This window comes from Manis pentadactyla, chromosome 11 (genome assembly GCF_030020395.1).
Source record: "Manis pentadactyla isolate mManPen7 chromosome 11, mManPen7.hap1, whole genome shotgun sequence".
Lineage (NCBI taxonomy): Eukaryota > Metazoa > Chordata > Mammalia > Pholidota > Manidae > Manis > Manis pentadactyla.
Window position 1 is genome coordinate 119987429 of NC_080029.1, and position 22010 is coordinate 120009438.

A 22010-nucleotide genomic window follows, 5' to 3' on the forward strand; every position below is an offset into this window, starting at 1 on the left:
GGGTTCTGTGTATTTCCGTGGTCTGTTTGATTACTTCCTCCCCCAGTGTGGGGAAGTTTTCAGCAATTATTTCTTCTAAGATACTTTCCATCTCTTTGCCTCTCTCTTCTTCTTCTGGGACCCCTATAATACGGATATTGTTCCTTTTAGATTGGTCACACAGTTCTCTTAATATTGTTTCATTCCTGGAGATCCTTTTGTCTCTCTCTATGTCAGCTTCTATGCGTTCCTGTTCTCTGATTTCAATTCCATCAATGGCCTCTTGCATTCTATCCATTCTGCTTATAAACCCTTCCAGAGTTTGTTTCATTTCTGCGATCTCCTTTCTGGCTTCTGTGATCTCCCTCTGGACTTCATCCCATTTTTCTTGCGTATTTCTCTGCATCTCTGTCAGCATGTTTATGATTCTTATTTTGAATTCTTTGTCAGGAAGACTGGTTAGGTCTGTCTCCTTCTCTGGTGTTGTCTCTGTGATCTTTGTCTGCCTGTAGCTTTGCCTTTTCATGGTGATAGGAATAGTCTGCAGAACTGGGACGAGTGACGGCTGGAAGGACTTCCTTTCTTGTTGGTTTGTGGCCCTCCTCTCCTGGGAGAACAGCGGCCTCTAGTGGCTTGTGCTGCGCAGCTGCGCGCAGACAGGGCTTCTGCTTCCTGCCCGGCTGCTATGGAGTTAATCTCCGCTGTTGCTGTGGGCGTGGCCTGGCTCGGGCAGCTACTCCAAAATGGTGGAGTCGCGTTGGAGCAGGAGCTGCTGGGAGGCTATTTATCTCCGTAAGGGGCCTCCCTGCTCCCTGCAGCCCAGGGGTTAGGGTGCCCAGAGATCCCGGATTCCCTACCTCTGGATTAAGTGGCCCGCCCTGCCCCTTTAAGACTTCCAAAAAGCACCCGCCAAAACAAAACAACGACCACAAAAAAAAACAAGAAAAAAAAATTTTTTTAATTAAAAAAAAAATTTTTTTTAATTAAAAAAAAAGGTGGTCGTTCGTTTTTCTTTATTCTGCAGTGCCAGCCTCAGGCCTCTGCTCACCGGTCTTTCTGCCCTGTTTCCCTAGTATTGGGGTCCCTGTCCCTTTAAGACTTCCAAAAAGCGCTCGCCAAAACAAAGCAGCAAAAAAGCAAAAAAAAAATAATAATAATAATCGCGCGCTTTTCTTATGTCCTCTGTCGCCCAGCCTCCAGTGCCCGCTCACTGTTCTTGCTGCCCTGTTTTCCCAGTATCGAGCGCCCTGCACTCTGGCCCGGATGGCTGGGGCTGGGTGCTCGGCAGCCCTGGGCTCCGTCTCCCTCCCGCTCTGCCTGCTCTTCTCCCGCCGGGAGCTGGGGGGAGGGGCGCTCGGCTCCCGCGGGGCCGGGGCTTGTATCTTACCCCCTTCGCGAGGCGCTGGGTTCTCTCAGGTGTGGATGTGGTCTGGATATTGTCCTGTGTCCTCTGGTCTTTATTCTAGGAAGGGTTGTCTTTGTTATATTTTCATAGATATATGTGGTTTTGGGAGGAGATTTCCGCTGCTCTACTCACGCCGCCATCTTCCGCCCCTCATCAACAAGCTTTCTTTTTATGTTACCTTACAATGGGCCCCTTTTCTAGAGGTTCCAAAGGCAGAGCTGTTACTTACAATGATTACTTAGTGATAACTATTGTGACCTTTAATCTCTAAGTTTTAAATTTGAGAAAAAAATAAAGCACATGAGGATGTATATAGGTTTTTAAGTTATGAATAAAACATTTTAGAATTGTTGATATATTACTCTACTCTGTCCTTTACACAATACCTCTTCTCATTACAGCATTGATCTGGCCACAAGTCAGTGCAGATCTCCTTCACTGGTTGGGGTTTAATGAGAATAGATTCTTCTGTTTCTCAGTTTTTTTTTTAATGGACAAGAATATTGATATCCCAAATATTTACCTCCACTTGTTTTGTGAGTTAGAATTATTTTCAGTCTGAATAGCACCATATTTTATACTTGATAAGTATTTTCTATATTGTTTGGTCTGTAAAACCAGTCTTAGGATTCTGATAGTTTCTTACATAGCTGCTTCTAGTCATTTTTTATGTAGTTGATTATGCTATAATACAAAATTTTGTATCCTATTTGTATCTAATAAGTAACATTAGAAATTTTCATAAGCTTATTTCAAATAACAGCTAAGTAGAAAATGTAATGGAATAAAAAGTAACACTTATGTGAGCCACAAAAATAATAAAATAGCTAGGAATGAACTAATAAACTTGGCAAGAAATGGAAAAGATTTATATGAAGACTTAAATACTAAGGGATAGAAAAGGATGATGAGTATTTGGAAAGATATAATAATAATAAGGTAATTGAAAAAGAAAATTTGATGGAGGCTGGAGGGAACTATACCTACCAAATACAAGAATAGTCATTGCAGTGGAACAGGACAAAGTCAAATATGCACAAGGAGAGAGTTTAGTGTATTACATAGGAGGCATTTCATATAACATGGACTATTCAATAAATGGTGTTAAACAACCTGGTAGCCATCTGAAGTGGAAACTTAGATTCCTACTTAACTCTTTACATGAAAGTTAATTAATTTAGAAGCCATAAATTTTTAAAGAAATAGCATTTTGCTACATTTAAATAAAGAGCTTCTGCATGACAACAAAATGTGAGCATTCAAAATTGAAACTGGAAGAAAATAGTTTCCGTAACTTAAAAATGGCTGATTTACTAAGTAAGTAAAAATCCCCACAACACCATGGAGGTGGAGGGAGGGAACAGTGGAAAATGTGCAAAGTAGGTGAAGAGAGTGCGTAGAAAAAGAAATATATAGCCTTAAATCTTTTTCCAAATGTTTAAACTTAACTCATAATAAAAAAATCAAAATCAAAACTAATGAAATTCATTTTCACCTGATAAATAGGCAAGATCAGGAGTTGAATAATATGCTTTGTTGGCATGGGTATGGGAAACCAAGTTCTCTTGAACACTAAATATTGCTATAACCTCTTTGAACTAAACCTGGTAATAATCTGTCAAATAACAAATGTGTAACTGTTACAGTTGAACTTGTACAAAGTTGTCCTAAGATAAATTCGCATGATCACAGAGATGTGTATATAATCATGCAGTAGCAAAGGAGGAAAAAAACTGTGTAATTTATTGTCCATCAATAGTAGACTGTTTAAATAAGTTGTGCTACCTTCGTAGAGACAACCAAAAAGAGGTGGACCCATATGTACCAATGTAGAATACCATCAGAAATTAAATAATAATAGTAAAACCAAATGCAGAAGAGAGTGTGTGATACTCTTACTGTGTGTGTGTGTGTGTGTGTGTGTGCCCATGTACATTAGAACATCTCTGGAAGAACATGTAAGGTATTGGAAATCTTGGTTATTTCTGGGTAGAGAAGTAGAAGACAGGGAAGGGAATGAGGAAGACTTATTTTTCAGCATAAATTCATAGTGTTAAATAATTGTTTTTAACCATATTTAAGTGAATAATAATTTTATTAAAATAATTTAAAGTAAATATTGTGTATTTAAAGTAAATCATTTAGTAGTAAATAAAATATTCTTTAACTAAAATATGGTACCAATATTTGTCTTTTTAAAACAATTCTCTTGACTCTAATATTATTTAAAGTACTTAATATCCCATTATTCAATACAGTATACTTCATTTAACCATCTTTCAAATAGTATTTCAAGTCATATACGTAATATAAGATTAGACCAACATGTTACTATTATTCTCAGCTATCTTAATCTTTTGATATCCCTAAGATTTTATTTTCTAGGTTAGCTATATTCCGTGAAGCTCTATGCAGCCTGGTGAAGTCCCATATTTGGGTGACATTTTTTAGATGCTTTAATGAGATGTAATTCACATACCATACAATTCACCTTTTTAAAGTGGTTTTTAGTATAGTCACAGAGTTGTGCAGCTATTACCAGAGTTAATTTTAGAACATTTAATAGCCCCAAAAAGAAACCCCATATCTTCTTACAGTCACTTCCTGTTGATTTCCCCGATCCCTGAAGCACTAGGCAATCACTTAACCCACTTTCTTTCACTTTCTTTCTCTATGTATTTTCTGATTCTGGACCTTTCAGATAAATGGAATTAGATAATATGTGGTCTTTTGTGATTGGTTTCTTCCCTTTAGCATAGTGTTTTCAGGGTTCACCCATGTTTTAATGAAAATCAATTCTTCGTTAATTTTTACGGAAGAATAGTAGTTCATTAAATGGATATTCTGCCTTTTGTTTATCCATTCATTAGTTGATGGGAATTTGGGTTGTTTCCATCTTGGACTATTATGGATAATTGTGCTATGAGTATTTGAATACAAGTTTTTGTGTGGAGATATGTTTTCATTTCTTTTGGGAATTGCCAGATCATATGGTAACTCTATGTTCATAAATTTTTTGAGAAACTGTCAAGAGTGTTTTCCAAAATTGCTGTATCATTTTCCTTTCCACCAACAGTGTATGAGAGTTAAATTTCTCCACATTCTTGCCAACACTTGTTACTGTCTCTATTTTTGATTATAGCCATCCCTATAGGTATGAAGTGGTGTCTCGTTGTGGTTTTGATTAACAATTCCCCGATGGCTAAGGATATTGAACATCTCATATGCTTATTGGTACACAGCATATTCTTACATTGAATGCAAACCCGTTATCTGCCTTGCCTAAAAATTGTAAATATTGCTGTTAGAGGCATTGCTCACTAATGACATGTTTTGTGTTGAATGTATTTGCATATCTAGATTTCACAACCCAGAAGTTCATTTTAGGAGCCCATCTAGTTTTATCAAATTGGACATTTTAACCACTATGAGTATTGTGACCTAATGGAGCTTGTTGAATCACTGTGTATAGTGATTTTTCTGATAATGTCTTTTACAAGTCCATGTGTTATTTTTGTTGCAGTATTTCACTGGCCTTGAATGTGGACATAAGTTTTGTATGCAGTGCTGGAGTGAATATTTAACTACCAAAATAATGGAGGAAGGCATGGGACAGGTAAAGATGCCAATTTGTTTTTTAGTTTTTTTGTTGAGTTTCCTGCAGTGTTTAGTCACTTGCACAAATACGAACAGGTAAAACATTCTGGATTATGAATTGCATAGGTCACTTTTTCCTAGATTAAAACAAATTGATAATTTAAGGCTTTTTTCTATTTACAATGTGGTGATCCAGTTAAAGCTCCAGTCCAGGTAACGTTTTCTTAGCAGGCATTAACATTTGTATATGTAAGTCTAAATAAACTTTTTGAGCAATTTTGTCCATTCTGGTGCTTTTGCCTTTCATGTTTAATATTGAAAAAGCAGTTATTCAGGTCAGCCGTTCTACTTACCCTACAGTGATAAACACACACATATACATTTCCTTTAATAAAAAGGAAACAGTTAAGATCCTGTAAATATTTAGGTATCCTCTGAACCTAGCAGTGCCTGGCGATGGTAAGCATTCAGTAAATATTTGTTGAATGAAGACATAGTTTAAATTTCAATCTTTTTCAGACTATTTCGTGTCCTGCTCATGGTTGTGATATCTTAGTGGATGACAACACAGTTATGTAAGTATTTTTGATAGATTCTGCATGTTGAATACTGGTTAGTTGGTTAAGCCAAATTAATTTTCACTTAGCATCTCAGGTGAAAATTTTGAAGTCTAAAGAAATATTCTAATCTACATTCCTTTATAGTACAAAAGCCCATTTGACTTGGTTGAATGCCAAGTCACTATTCTAGTAAATTCGCCAAATATGATAGCTAGATTTCATGAACCTTGGAATTGGAGAATAGGAAATGGTATTATGTCAGATCCTCTGGGAAGCAGATGCCAAGATAGAGTTAAAAAGGAAGGAGATAGATTGTGGGTTAGCATTTGGGCAGGCTAAAGAGGAGGAGGAGCAGAAATAGATAGATCTTGTTGCAGATCTGACACATGTTAAAGGAGAGAAGAAGAAAGAAGGATTTAATAGGAAGAGACTCAAACTGTGATGCAGTTGTGAGAGTCTCTGGCAGCCCTGTGGAGACCTCCAGTGCATAGATTGCCCATGGAGGAATACCTCAATAAGCAGAAATGGTCAGGCCCTTGTACTCTTGCCATGCTCAATCATTCACTGGGAGCTACCCAAGAGAAATGTGAACTTGATTGGAACACTGCTATAGATCTTAGAGACACTGCAGCTAGAGGCCGTTGGCCAACTATTCTCCTGTGAGAGGTTCTCTTTTGAAGAGAGAAAGAAACTTGAAGAAACTAGCATAGTTAGTTGTTAAACCTGGGGTAAAGTTCCAGGTTGCTTAATTCCTGAGTCAGTGCTGTTTTCATAACCTCAGCCTATCTAACTGACTTCACCTTAGGAGGATGAACATATTGAGGGCCTCAACGACACACAGACAAATTGTATAATTAATCCTGGATAATTGCCTGCATAGAAAGATATGTCTGTGTTTAAGCACTGAGATTTGAAGGTAATAAAAGTAAAAGCAGCCATGAACTCTAATGAGCAAATTTCTTAACCTAATAAAACCATAAATTGATTTAACCAGCACACTTTATAAAGCTCACTGATTCCATTTTCTTAACCTCAACCTACTTTGGTTTTACTAAAACATTTATTTTCGTTGTCAGCTCTCTGTTAATACTGTTCTGATCTTTCAATAAATTTCATTTCCATTGTTTTAAGCTAGCAAAAATAAGTCATGTATCCTCTTGAAGTACCATCATCGTTCCAGTTGTCTTTATTTTGTACCCTGATACTTTCAAATTCATTGTATTCTATCATGAGTACATCAGTTTCATCAGTACAGATTTGCCAATACATTTTATCAGTATAGGCCATTATATCTTTTATCCATACAGCAGCATTTATGGGCAGCCTATTTAGACATTTGACCAGGAGAACAAAAAAAATTAGATACATTTCTTTTACCTAAGGGGTTCATAATTATGATGACTAAAATGCAGATTTTAAGTTTTATATTTTAAAATGTGTATAAAGTACAGTTAGAAAAAAGTAAATTATTCCACCTAAAGAGTTCAGGGAGATTTGACTTCAGAAGTAATATAAAAGGGGTAAAAATTTGGGTTGAAGGGGTGGAGGATAAGATTGCTTAAAGAAAGAATGCCAGTATTTTTTAAAAAGGTCATAAACTTGTCTATTCAGTACTCTCTGGTGGCTAGAGCAGAGAGTTACAGATTATTAGAAATGAAGGATAAAGAGTTTATGAGGGAGCTAAGATGGCGGCGTGAGTAGTTTAGCAGAAATCTCCTCCCAAAAACATACATATTTTTGAAAATACAACAAATGCAACTATTCCTAAAAGAGAGACCAGGTGGATACAGTGCAACAGCCAGGATACATCTACATCTGCGAGAACCCAGAGCCTCACGAAGGGGGTAAGATACAAGCTGTTGCCTGGCAGGACCCGAGCGCTCCTCCCCACCCCAGCTCCCTGGCGGGAAGAAAGGAGTTGGGGTGGGGAGGGAGTGAAAGCCCAGGACTGCTGAACAACCAGCTCTGGTACTCCGCACTGGGAGCGTGCACACACAGTGCACGGTGTGCTGGATATTAGAGAAATGGAAGGGCAAAATCTGCTAGCAGGTTCCCACTAACAGCTCCCCTGGAACAAAAGAAAAGTGAGTGCTTTTTGAAAGTCTTAAATGGACAGGGACCTCATAGCTAGACGTTACTGTCCTGGCACACTCAGCCTAGCAGTTGGGAATCCTGGGGAACTTCAGGCAACCTAACATCCTAGGCAGCAGCGCAGCTCTGAAGCCCCTCACAGCGATAAGCAGCCAGCCAGTCGTTCCCCCAGCCGGCGGGGACCCCGACAAAATGGCCCAGTAGGGCATGAGCCGGCGGCAGCGGCTAAGGAAGCAGCCTGCATGACCCGGCAGCAGCGGCAGCGGCAGATAGACCAGCCCAGGAGCAGCCCACGTGAGCTGGTGGCAGTGGTGACAGTGGCCAAGTGAGCAGCCCGCGAGACCATGCGGAGGTGGCTGAGTTAGCGGCCCAGGAGCAGCCCATGCAAGCCCGCAGTAACGGCAGCCAAGCGGCCTGGGAGCAACCGTGCCCCCAGAACCCACCCAGAATCTCCTACCGGTGCACAGCCACCGGGGCCAGACCCAAAGGCCACCGCCAGCTCGGAGCTGCCCAGTGGGGATGCCGCTTTCGCGGGAGAGCACAGCCGGTGTGCTTGCCACTCCCCGCACGGCTCCGTGCTACCCTGACGGAGACCCCGCCCACAGCAGTTTAGGGGATTAATCCGGAGGCTGCTCCAGGATTAAGGGTAACCGACACAGGTAGCGGAGGAGGGCAAGGCGACAAGCAAGCAGGAAAGGACTTGGTTTTCCCAGCTGACACATGCACTACCTGCCTACAGCTACCTCTATCACCATGAAAAGGCAGAAGAATTTGGTCCAGTCCAGAATTACCCAGACAACCCCTGAAAGAGGGCCTGGGGAGATAGATTTAACTAATCTCCCCGAAAAAGAATTCAAAATAAAGGTCATAACCATGCTGATGGATCTACAGAGAAATATGCAAGAGTTAAAGGATAAAGTTGGGAGGCAGAATACAGAAATAAAACAGTCTCTGGAAGGACTTAAGAGCAGACTGGATGAGGTGCAAGAGGCTGCTAATGGAATAGAAATCAGAGAACAGGAAGACAGAGAAGCTGATGCAGAGAGAGATAAAAGGATCTCCAGGAATGAAAGAATATTAGGAGAACTGTGTGACCAATCCAAACGGAACAATATTCACATTATAGGGGCACCAGAAGAAGAAGAGAGAAAAAGGAATAGAAAGTGTCTTTGAAGAAATAATTGCTGAAAACTTCCTCAAACTGGGGGAGGAAATAGTCTCTCAGACCATGGAGGCCCACAGAACTCCCAACCCAAGGGACTCAAGGAGGAAAACACCAAGACACATAATAATTAAAATGGCAAAGGTCAAAGACAAGGACAGAGTATTAAAGGCAGCCAGAGAGAAAAAAGGTCACCTACAAAGGAAAACCTATTAGGCTATCATCAGACTTCTCAACAGAAACCTTACAGGCCATAAGAGAATGACATGATATATTCAATGGAGTGAAACAGAAGGGCCTTGAACCAAGAATACTGTATCCAACACGATTATCATTTAAATATGAAGGAGTGATTTAACAATTCCCAGACAAGCAAAAGTTGAGGGAATTTGCCTCCTACAAACCACCTCTACAGGGTATTTTAGAGGGCTTCTCTAGATGGAAGCACTCCTAAGGCTAAATAGATGTCACCAGAGAAAATAAAATCACAGCAAAGAAAGTAGACCAAGCAAATACTAACTAAAGGCAAAAAATAAAATCAACTACTCACAAAAGCAGTCAAAGGAAAGACAAAAGAGCACAGAATAAAACACCTAACATATAAAGAATGTAGAAGGAGGAATAAGAAGGGAGAGAAATAAAGAATCATCAGACTGTGCTTATAATAGCTTAATAAGTGAGTTAAGTTGACAGATAGATAGTAAAGAAGCTAACCTTGAACCTTTGGTAACCACGAATCTAAAGCCTGCAAAGGCAATAAGTACATACCTCTCAATAATCACCCTAAATGTAAATGGACTGAATGCACCAATCAGAAGACACAGAGTAACAGAATGGATAATAAAGCAAGACCCATCTATATGCTGCTTACAAGAGACTCACCTCAAACCCAAAGACATACACAGACAAAAAGACAAGGGATGGGAAAAGGTATTTCATGCAAACAATAGGGAGAAAAAAGCAGGTCTAGCAGTACTGGTATCAGAAAAAATAGACTTCAAAACAAAAAAAGTAACAAAAGATAAAGAAGGACATGACATAATGATAAAGGGCTCAGCCCGACAAGAGGATATAACTATTACAAATATCTATGCACCCAATACAGGAGCACCAACATATGTGAAACAAATACTAACAGAATTAAAGGAGGAAATAGAATGCAATGCATTTGTTCTAGGAGACTTCAACACACCACTCACTCCAAAGGACAGATCCACCAGACAGAAAATAAGTAAGGACACAGAGGCACTGAACAACACATTAGAACAGATGGACTTAACAGACATCTACAGAACTCTACACCCAAAAGCAGCAGGATACACATTCTTCTCAAGTGCACATGGAATGTTCTCCAGAATAGACCACATACTAGGCCACAAGAAGAGCCTCAGTAAATTAAAATAGATTGAAATTCTACCAACCAATTTGTCAGACCACAAAGGCTTAAAACTAGAAATAAATTGCACAAAGAAAGCAAAAAGGCCCACAAACATATGGAGGCTTAACAACATGCTCCTAAATAATCAGTGGATCAATGACCAAATTAAAACAGATCAAGCAATATATGGAAACAAATGACACCGACAGTATAAAGCCCCAACTTCTGTGTGATACAGTGAAAGCAGTTCTAAGAGGAAAGTATATAGCAATCCAGATCTATCTAAAGAAGGAAGAACATTCCCAAATAAATAGTCTAAAGTCACAATTATCGAAACTGGAAAAAGAAGAAGAAATGAGGCCCAAAGTCAGCAGAAGGAGGAACATAATAAAGTTCAGAGAAGAATTAAATAAAATTGAGAACAATAAAACATAGGAAAAAATCAGTGAAACCAAGAACTGGTTCTTTGAAAAAATAAACAAAATAGATAAGCCCCCAGCCAGACTTATTAAGAGAAAAAGAACATCTACACACATCAACAGAATCAGAAATGTAAAAGGAAAAATCACGAGAGACCCCCACAGAAATAAAAAAAATAATTAGAGAATACTATGAAAATCTATATGCTAACAAGCTGCAAAACCTAGAAGAAATGGACAACTTCCTAGAAAAATACAACCAGCCAAGACTGACCAAGGAAGAAACATAAAATCTAAACAGACCAGTTACCAGCAAATAAATTGAATTGGCAATCAAAAAACTACACAGGAAAAAAACCTCTGGGCCAGATGGGTTGACTGCTGAATTTTGTCAGACATATAGAGAAGACATAATACCCACTCTCTTTAAAGTGTTCCAAAGAATAGAAGAGGAGGGAATACTTCCAAACTCATTCTATGAAGCCAGCATCACTCTTAATACCAAAACCAGGGAAAGACCTCACAAAAAAAGAAAATTACAGAACAATATACCTCATGAACATAGATGCAAAAATACTCAACAAAATATTAGCAAACCAAATTAAAAAATATATCAAAAGGATCATACACCATGACCAAGTGGGATTCATCCCAGGGATGCAAGGATGGTACAACATTCGAAAATCCATCAACATCATCCACATCAACAAAAAGAAGGACAAAAACCACATGATCATCTCCATAGATAGTGAAAAATCTTTTGACAAAATTCAACATCCATTCATGATTAAAAACTCTCAACAAAATGGGTATAGAGAGCAAGTACCTCAACATAATAAAGGCCATATATGAAAAACCCACAGTCAACATCTTACTTAACAGTGAGAAGCTGAAAGCTTTTTCTCTAAGATCAGGAGCAAGACAAGGATGCCCACTCTCCCCACTGTTTTTCAATATAGTACTGGAGGTCCTAGCCACAGCAATCAGACAAAACAAAGAAATACAAGGCATCCAGATTGGTAAAGAAGTCAAACTGTCACTATTTGCAGATGACATGATATTGTACATAAAAACCCTAAAGACTCCACTCCAAAACTACTAGAACTAATATCTGAATTCAGCAAAGTTGCAGGATACAAAATTAATACACAGAAATCTGTTGCATTCCTATACACTAATGAATTAACAGAAAGAGAAATCAGGAAAACAATTCCATTCACAATTGCATCAAAAAGAATAAAATACCTAGGAATAAACCTAACCAATGAAGTGAAAGACCTATACCTTAAAAAGTACAAGACACTCTTAAGAGAAATTAAAGAGGACAGTAACAAATGGAAACTCATTCTATGCTCTTGGCTAGGAAGAATTAATATTGTCAAAATGGCTATCCTGCCTAAAGCAATCTACAGATTCAGTGCAATGCCTATCAAAATAACAACATTCTTCAATGAACTGGAACATATAGTTTTAAAATTCATATGGAACCACCAAAGACCCTGAATAGCCAAAGCAATCCTGAGAAGGAAGAATAAAGCAAGGGGCATCTTGCTTCCCAACTTCAAGCTCTACTATAAAGCCACAGTAATCAAAACAATTTGGTACTGGCACAAGAACAGAGCCACAGACCAGTGGAACTGAATAGAGAGTCCAGATATTAACCCAAACATATACGGTCAATTAATATATGATAAAGGAGCCATGGACATACAATGTGGAAATGACAGCCTCTTCAACAGCTGGTGTTGGCAAAACTGGACAGCTACATGTAAGAGAATGAAACTGGAGTATTGTCTAATCCCATACACACAAGCAAATTCAAAATGGATCAAAGATCTGAATGTAAGTCATGAAACCATAAAACTCTTAGAAAAAAACATAGGCAAAAATCTCTTGGACATAAACATGAGCAAGTTCTTCATGAACATATCTCCCCGGGCAAGGGAAACAAAAACAAATATGAAGAAGTGGGACTATATCAAGCTGAAAAGCTTCTATACAGCATAGGACAGCACCAAGAGAACAAAAAAGGCATCCTTCAGTATGGGAGAATATATTCATAAATGACAGGTCTGATAAAGGGTTGACATCCAAAGTATAGAAAGAGCTCACCCTCCTCAACAAACAAAAAGCAAAAAATCCAATTAAAAAATGGGCAGCAGAGCCTAACAGACGGTTCTCCAAAGATGAAATTCAGATGGCCAACAGACACATGAAAAGATGACCGACATGGCTAGTCATCAGAGAAATGCAAATTAAAACCACAGTGCGATATTACCTCACACCAAAAGTCAAACAACAACAAATGTTAGCAAGGTTGTGGAGAAATGGGAAGTCTCCTACACTGCTGGTGGGAATGTAAATTAGTTCAACCACTGTGGAAAGCAGTATGGAGGTTCCTCAAAAAACTCAAAATAGAAATACCATTTGACCCAGGAATTCCACTCTTAGGAATTTACCCTAAGAATGCAGCAGCCCTGTTTGAAAAAGACAGTGCACCCCTATGTTTACTGCAGCGCTATTTACAATAGCCAGGAAATGGAAGCAACCTAAGGGTCCATCAGTCGATGAATGGATAAAGAAAAGGTGGTACATATACACAATGGAATACTTGTTCAGCCATAAGAAGAAAACAAATCCTACCATTTGCAACATGGATGGAGCTAGAGGGTATTATGCTCAGTGTAATATGAACCAGGTGGAGAAAGACAAATACCAAATGATTTCACTCATATGTGGAGTATAAGAACAAAGAAAAACTGAGGGAACAAAACAACAGCAGAATCACAGAACCCAAGAATGGACTAACAGTTACCAAAGGGAAAGGGACTGTGGAGGATGGGTGGGAAGGGAGGGATAAGGCAAGGGGGAAAGGGGGCATTACAATTAGCATGTATAATGTAGGTGGGGGGGGGCACGGGGAGGGCTGTGCAACACAGAGAAGACAAATAGTGATTCTGCAGCATCTCACTCCGCTAATGGTCAATGACTGTGATGGGGTATGTGGGGGGGGCACTTGGTGATGGGGGGAGTCTAGTAAATATAATGTTCCTTATGTAATTGTAGATTAATGATACCAAAATAAAAAAGTAAAAAGAGTTTATAACGATGAGTTTCATCAGAGAAGGTTCTTATGACTGATAGTAAGGTTTGCATTTTCATATAACTTTCATGGTGTAGTGTAGGGTAGTTCAGAATGGTGAGGCAGTTAGGCACTGAGATGTAGTTAAAAGGCTTTTGTTTGATGAAATTTTATGTGAGAGGAAATGGGAAAAATATTTCCAACACATAAATCAGTATAAGAAATGTAAATGGTCTTAAACATTAGCTGTTATGTCTAAACGAATATAACCCAAAATTCAGCACTACCAACTTTTTAAATACTTTTTTTTGCACTTCACATTGGTAAAGATTAAAGATGGGTAATTTCTAATATGAAAGAGGATATAGTTCAGTAGGGAATATTGCAACCTTTTTTTTCTGTATTAAAATAATTTTTTTATATCATTAATGTATAATTACTTGAACAACTTTATGGTTACTAGACTCGCCCCATTTCAAGTCCCTCCCACATTCCCCATTACAGTCACTATCCATCAGCGCATTAAGTCGCCACAGAATCACTACTTGTCTTCTCTGTATATACTGCCTTTCCCATGTCCCCCACCCCCTACATTATGTGTGCTAATCGTAATGCCCTGTTTTCCCCCTTATCTCTCCCTTCCCACCCACCCTCCCCAGTCCCTTTCCCTTTGGTAACTGTTAGTCCATTCTTGGGTTCTGTGAGTCTGCTATGTTGGAACCTTTTTGTAATGCAGTTTGACAGTTTGTAAAAATTTATATGCTTTTTGGCTTTTCATCCAATCGTTTTGTCACTTTGAATATGACATTCCCTGCCTTCTAGCATGCTGTTTTTAAGTCAACTGTTAATCATGTTGTTGGCCCCTATTTGCTGCTTTAAATATTTGCTGTGTCTTTGGCTTAAGGCAGTTTGACTGATACATCCAGATGTGGATCTCTTTGTGTTTATCGTCTTTGGTGATTCTCGAGCTCTTTGGATATGCAGCTTTGTGCATCATAGAAAACTTTGAGAATTCTTATAATAGAATTTTAACAGTGATACCAACTGGGGGTTTGGGGATTCAGAGGAAGGATTTTTATTTTTCACCTTAAATAGCTGTGTACTCTTGATATAAATCTCCCATTTTCTGTCTTTTAATTAAAAAATCCTTTCTTTTAGAATTAAAAAAGTTAATTGAGAGAGTGTGCTGTTTTGATGTTTAATCTTCAGGTCCAGTAACTGAAATGTGCTCAAAATTTTATTTTCTTAGTTTGAAAAGAACAGAATCCTTCCCAATCATGGTATTATCATTTTTAAGTTTCCAATTCAGTAGGTTGAAGATAGGTTCTTGTTTTAATTTGAATTAAACTCATTTGGGACTTGAATTGAAACTGAAGCTCAGTTCTTTCCTTTATACACTCCCCTTTCACTATATACACTCCCCTTAGGCATACTTTGGAATTTCCCAAATTTCTATTTCCACATCAACACTCTCCTGGGACCCATATCACCACTGCCTGTCAGACATCTTTATATGTATATTGCTTAGGCTTTATCTTGTCCAACCCTTTCCTGAAGACGTATTCCCCTATAACCCGCTCAAGTTGAAGCCAGCTTTTTTCGCTTATGTACCTTATGTTCATGAGGTGAAATAATTATCTCCCTCAGTTCCAAATGCTGTATTAAGACTGTTTCTCTGTTTTAAAATTCATAGATCCTTTAAGGTTTGTGTTGTCCAGTTTTCTCAACAATCCTTTATGCTTTTATCTGCTTGACTTCTTAATCACTCCCACTTAATTATTCACAGTGCTAACACCTCAACTACTGTCTTGTCTTTCTCCCAAGGCTTGCTGTCATCCAGTATGACTCAGTGCCCATATGTATAGTCCGTTCTACACCTTAGTCCTGTAGTTCCCTGGCCAGCAGTAGCAGCTTGGAGTCTAAGAATGCACATTCTCAGGCCCAACTCCAGACTTAATGCAGAAGCTCTGGGGATAGGGCCCAGCAGTCTGAACAGCAAGCTCTCCTAGTGTGATTCTAATGCACGCTTAAGTCTTAAGAACCACTGCCATAGCTTCTCATCTCCCTGATCTAATCATTTCTTATAAAATCCCCTTCATCCCAGCCATCTACCACCTGCGGCCACCACCCTGGGCCTACTGCGGATCTACTCTGACTTTGTAAAATCGTCTTTTTCTGCCTCTTTCTAAAATATTGCTCCTTGGGGTTTTGTCCAGCCCACTAATTGCTTTCACTATATACACTCCCCTTAGGCATACTTTGGAATTTCCCAAATTTCTATTTCCACATCAACACTCTCTTGGGACCCATATCACCACTGCCTGTTGACATCTTTATATATATATTCCTTAGGCTTTATCTTGTCCAACCATCCTACTACCTCCAGCACTGCCAAATTAACTCATTGTTCTTGCTTCTCAGTATCAAAGAATGGCATTACTAGGTGTTGAGGACTTGCCTAAATTAGAAACTTTGTTATTTTATGCCTGATTCATATTTCTCCTGCATTTTCCATAGTCATCCTTGCACCAAATTTTGTCCATTTCACGAATGATTACCCTTAAATTCATCCATTTCTCTCAGTTCCTACTGACAGTAACCTGATTCAGGCCATCGTCTTCTCTTAGCTGGGAATCAGCAACCAGCTATGAAGTGACTCCCTTATACCCAGTTTCATCACCTAATTCTTCATCTCGATTGTCCTATATTGCTTACCTGTGCAGCTTCATCTTTTGCTTGTTTTTTCACACATTCTCTATTGTAACCATGTGGAACTTAGTTTCTTGAAAGTACTATGCTTTTTATTTGCATTTGGTTTGATTTGATTTTGTTTACTTTTTTCTTTTTGTCTTTCTTGGCATTTTTACATGCAACATTCTCTTCTATCTTATTCTGCAGTTCCTTTAACCTACTCATCCTCTTAGTTATTCTTCAGGCCTTAGGTTAAATTTTCATTTTGGTTTGGGCAGACATTCTATGTGCTCCTTAGCTCTGTATTTTCATTACCATACACTTTTGTAATTTCTTATATTCATGTCTGTATTCTTTCTTAGGCTATAAGCTGCATGACCCCAGGTCCCTATTTATGTTGACTGAATCCTTTAGTTGATTTCCATTCAGGATGTGTCACTCCAGCCTTGGCAACACTACACTGAGTATTTATTCACTAATCTCTCAATGCTTCTTTAACTCTTAAATTCTTAAGATCAGTGATTTAATGGATTCACCTTTTTATTCCCTAGCAATTGTGTAATAGGCATGTATCTTTGAATATGTACCTAGAAACATGTTATTCTCCCTTGCTTTCATAAGCATATGTCATCATTACCACTATTGTGATTAATTTGTGCTATGTTGCCATCAGTGCTATTTGGCTAAGTGAGGCTCCTTTACACAGTGGCCTCATATGTTTATACTGCCAAAGTCAGGAAAGTAATAGTATAGTTGGAGAAATTTTCTTTGTCCCCAGATATGTCCTTGATGCTTTCATGAGATTAATGAAAATTATCTCTCTAAATTGTTTATCACTTGAGACCACATAAATGTTCATCTATTTCCGTTCATCCTACCAGTTAATGAGATTTTTTGTGAATTTGTAGTTGTTCAGTGCCTGAATTTCTTTTCTGTATATAGCCACTCTAGTAATCTTAGAGATGATAAAGGTAAACATGAACCTACTAAGTCTCTAAAGATCTTCAAGTAACATATTTAGTCTCATCTTGACTAATTATTAACAGCATTAACACACCTCTGAAACTGTGATATTCTGATTAAACATTCTGTGAGGTGTGTCTAAAAAATAGTATGATATATTTTCATATATGGGGTTTTAGAAACAGATAAACAGAGATGATGATAAGAACTCATTGCCACTCAGCAAAATTATACCAAATGCCTTTAAAAAAGCTTTAAGTGATACATGAAGATTTTTTTTAATGAATCGTAGGATCTTAGTATAGATAATACTTACCTCTGTTGACTAATTCTCCATTTGTTGAAAGGGTCAGAAATGTTCTTTATAAAAATAGTTTGGTTTAAATTAGGCAGTGTAACTCCACTGCTGTTCTTTAATAGTATTTTTTGTTCTATTAACTTTAAGCATAGCGTAATACCTTACTATGCAAAATGAGGAAACTGGTCCCTCTGTGCTGTGTTGTTTGCCTTTATCTTTTCTACCTCCTAATTTCTGTTAGATGTATAATTATGTTGCCACTTCATATATTCTTTTCTATTCTGGAACAGATTCATGTTTTGTCAGGATTATTCACAAAACTGTAAACCAGTAGTTTTATAATATTTAAACTATGTAAATATTACATAAAACCAAGTAGTTGAATGGATCCAGAGGGAAGTAAATGTAGTCCTCTAAGTCTGTGCTTCTCCAAGAATGTTCCAGCCATCCAAGTCAGATTATTATTTTTTACATTCTATCAGTGTCTTAAAAATCACAAATAGGGTTGTGAAGCTGCTTTAGGCCCATAAGTGAAGTCATGTGGTTTGTATCCTCTTAAGGCAAAAGCCAAACTAAACTTTGGTATGTGTGTTAATAATCACTGTACAATAGAAAATCTTATCTTTTACATTGGAAACGGCATTCTTAATAGGTTCATTTTGCTGTGTATTGACTTTTGTTTTACTCTTTTATTAAGTTCTAAAATATATTCAGTCAGGAGTGTAAAGCACACTAACTTTAAAAGTATGTTTGTTTTACTGATCGCCCAGATCAAGGGATAGAACTTTTCCAGCATAGCAGGTCCATCCTTGCACCCCTCTAGACAGCATCTACCTCACCCCTGCTACCTATCCTGACTTCTGCCGCTGTCAGGTGGTTCTGCCTATTGTTTAACCTCATTTAAATGGAATCATGTAGCATGTGTTCTTTTTGTGTGTACCTGCTTTAGTTAACATGTCTTTGAGATAATGCATGTTACTAGATATATGTGTGTGCTTTTAGGGTTTTTGTTGTTACTGCTATATAGTATTTAGTTCTAACAGTAGACATTTGGAGGTGTTTGGTTTTGACTACCATGAAAAAGCTACCAAGAATATTCCTGTCTGTGTTTTTTGGTGGACAAGCACTAATTTCTTTTAGGCATATATACTCAGGAGTGAGATTTTTAGCTTTAGGAAATACTGTCAAATGGTTTTCTAAAGTTGTTGTGCCTCCGCTTCCCTTAGTTACAGGTGACTGCTCTAGTCCTCGTCCGACCTTGTATCACTAGTCTTTAAAAAATTTTTTCCATTCTGGTGAGTGTATAGAGATAGCTCATTGTGGTTTTAATTTGCAATTCTCTGGTAGGTGAGGATGTCAAACACCTTTCCATTAGCCATTTGGATATCCCTTTTTATGAAGTGCCCATTCAAGTCACTTGCCCATTCTTAAAGTTTTGTTAGTTTATTAATTACTTTGTAAAAATTATTTAAATATTCTAATATGTGTCTTTTGTTAAGTATATGTATTACATCTGTTTTCCCCAATATGTGGCTTCCCCTTTCTCTCTCTCAGTGATATTTTGGTAAACAGAAGTTCTCATTTTAATGGCATCTAATTCATAATTTTTCTCTATTTATGATTACTGCTATTTAAGAAGTGTTTGCGTACTCCAAGGTTGTACTTATTTTTAACACAGTCCATAGAGAGTTAATATGTCTTTGATAACTTGTAACTTTAGAGTTTTATGTCTCAAAGGAATAAATTGAATGCCTGCCATCATTTCTTCACAGTGAAACAGAAAAACATTACTTTAGCATCCTAAGTAGGAAATTTATCACAAAAGCCAGAGAACAATGTGTTTTAAAATCCATTCTTAAGAGATCAGAGCTCAAGTTCATACTTAAATAATTTCCTAGTCTCATTGAAATGCAAAATGAAATAATCTGTCAAGTTTTAGGTACGTAGACAAGGAGTAAATTACTGGTAATTATTAATTTAAAATGTTTTTGAACAATTAAGTGTAAACTTACAGATTGAAGGGAGGCAGAGAAGGGTATGGTGAGGGTTGCCGAAGCTGATTATGTAGGGCCTTACAGGCCATTATAAGGTCTTTGGCTTTTATTCCTAGAGCCATGAGAGAATTTTGGGCAGAGGAGTGAGATGGTCAGAGAGGGTTGCATCTGGATCCTATACAGAGACTGTATAGCTGTTGCTGGTGTTATAAAGAGACTGTAAGTAGGAGGAGGGGTTTGGGAGACTATTAGAACAGTCTGGGTGAAAAATGATGGTTTGATCCAAGATGGTAACAGAGGAGGTAGGGAGAAATAGTTGGATTTTGATTTACCTTCAAGGGAGAGTCAGAGTTAAATATAAGGGATATAAGAGAAAAGAGTTAAGCCAGAGATGACTGTAAGATCATTTTGATCTTTGATTGTGATTAGATTAATTCATATAACAGTAAATGTTATATTTATTTTTAAAGACAAACTTGAGCAAAGATTTTATTATAAAAATGTTAATCACATTGTAACCTTACAACCCAAATGTCCCAGAGTAGGGGAAGATGGAATGCCGTTTAAAAAGGTTTATGGATTACTTTACTGCATTGGAAAATGCCTATAATGAAAAAACAAGATAGGATTATATGTACTTAAGTTCTCTATTTAAAGTTACATAGCATATATTTACAAAAAAAATCGGAAAAGGTTTAGATTCATGAAAGTGTTGAGTAACAATTTCTCCTGAGTGATAGTTACAGGTGATTTTTTAAAAAAATTTTTTGTTAAGGTATGATTGATATACACTCTTATGAAGGTTTCACATGAAAACACAATGTGGTTACTACATTTACCCATATTATCAAGTCCCCACCCATACCCCAATGCAGTCACTGTCCATCAGTGCAGCAAGATACCACAGATCCACTTTTGCCTTCTCTGTGCTACACTGTTCTCCCCGTGACCCCACACACCATGTGTACTAAACATAATACCCCTCGGTCCCCTTATCCCCTCCCTCCCCACCTGCCCTCCCACACCCCTCCCCTTTGGTAACCACTGGTTATTCTTGGAGTCTCTGAGTCTGCTGCCATTTTATTCCTTCAGTTTTGCGTCATTGTTATACTCCACAAATTTGGCATTTGTCTTTCTCCGCCTGGCTTATTTCACTGAGCATAATGTCCTCCAGCTCCATTCATGTTGTTGCAAATGGTAGGATCTGTTTTCTTCTTATGGCAGAATAGTATTCCATTGTATATATGTACCACATCTTCTTTATCCATTCATGTACAGATGGACACTTCTATAGGTTGCTTCTGTATCTTGGCTATTGTAAAAAGTGCTGCGATAAACATAGGGGTGCATATATCTTTTTGAATCTGAGAAGTTGTATTCTTTGGGTATATTCCAAGGAGTGGGATTCCAGGGTCAAATGGTATTTCTATTTTTAGTTTTTTGAGGAACCTCCATATTGCTTTCCACAATGGTTGAACTAGCTTACATTCCCACCAGCAAGCAGTGTAGGAGGGTTCCCCTTTCTCTGCATCCTCGCCAGCATTTGTTGTTCTTAGTCTTTTTGGTGCTGGCCATCCTAACTGGTATGAGGTGATATCTCATTGTGGTTTTAATTTGCATTTCCCTGATTATTGGTGATGTGGAGCATCTTTTCATGTGTCTGTTGACTATCTGAATTTCTTCTTCGGAGAACTGTCTCTTCATATCCTCTGCCCATTTGTTAATTGGGTTATTTGGTTTTTGGGTGTTGAGGCATGTAAGTTTTCTATATATTTTGGATGTTAACCCCTTGTCGGATATGTCATTTACAAATATATTCTCCTATACTGTAGGATGCCTTTTTGTTTTGTTGATGATGTCCTTTGCCATACAAAAACTTTTTAGTTTGATGTAGTCCCATGAGTTCATTTTTGCTTTTGTTTCCCTTTCTCAAGGAGATGGGTTCAGGAAGAAGTTGCTCATGCTTATATTCAGGAGATGTTTGACTATGTTGTCTTCTAAGAGTTTTATGGTTTCATGACTTACATTCAAGTCTTTAATCCATTTCGAGTTTACTTTTGTGTATGGGGTTAAACAGTAATCCAGTTTCATTCTCTTGCATGTAGCTGTCCAGTTTTGCTAACACCAGCTGTTGAAGAGGCTGTCATTTCCCCATTGTATGTTTATGGCTCCTTTTATCATATATTAATTGACCATATGTGGTTGGGTTTATATCAGGGCTCTTTAGTCTGTTCCATTGGTCTATGGGTCTGTTCTTGTGCCTGTACCAAATTGTCTTGATTACTATGGCCCTGTAGTAGAGCTTGAAGTTGGGGAGTGTAATTCCCCCTGCTTTATTCTTCCTTCTCAGGATTGCTTTGGCTATTCCTATTCGGGGTCTTTGTGGTTCCA

General features: G+C 38.0%; 1 protein-coding gene across 2 annotated transcripts in view; it reads left to right on the forward strand.

Annotated features, from left to right (window-relative positions):
• Positions 1-22010, forward strand: part of ARIH1 (ariadne RBR E3 ubiquitin protein ligase 1) — a 133244-nt gene that overhangs the window by 88276 nt on the left and 22958 nt on the right. For both annotated transcript variants that reach the window (XR_008992666.1, XM_036907797.2), the window contains exons 4-5: positions 4908-5000; positions 5501-5556. Coding sequence is in view for 1 of the 2 variants with exons in the window: in XM_036907797.2 (XP_036763692.2) it covers positions 4908-5000; positions 5501-5556 (149 nt within the window). In the remaining variant the exon portion in view is untranslated. The remainder of the gene's footprint in view (positions 1-4907; positions 5001-5500; positions 5557-22010) is intronic.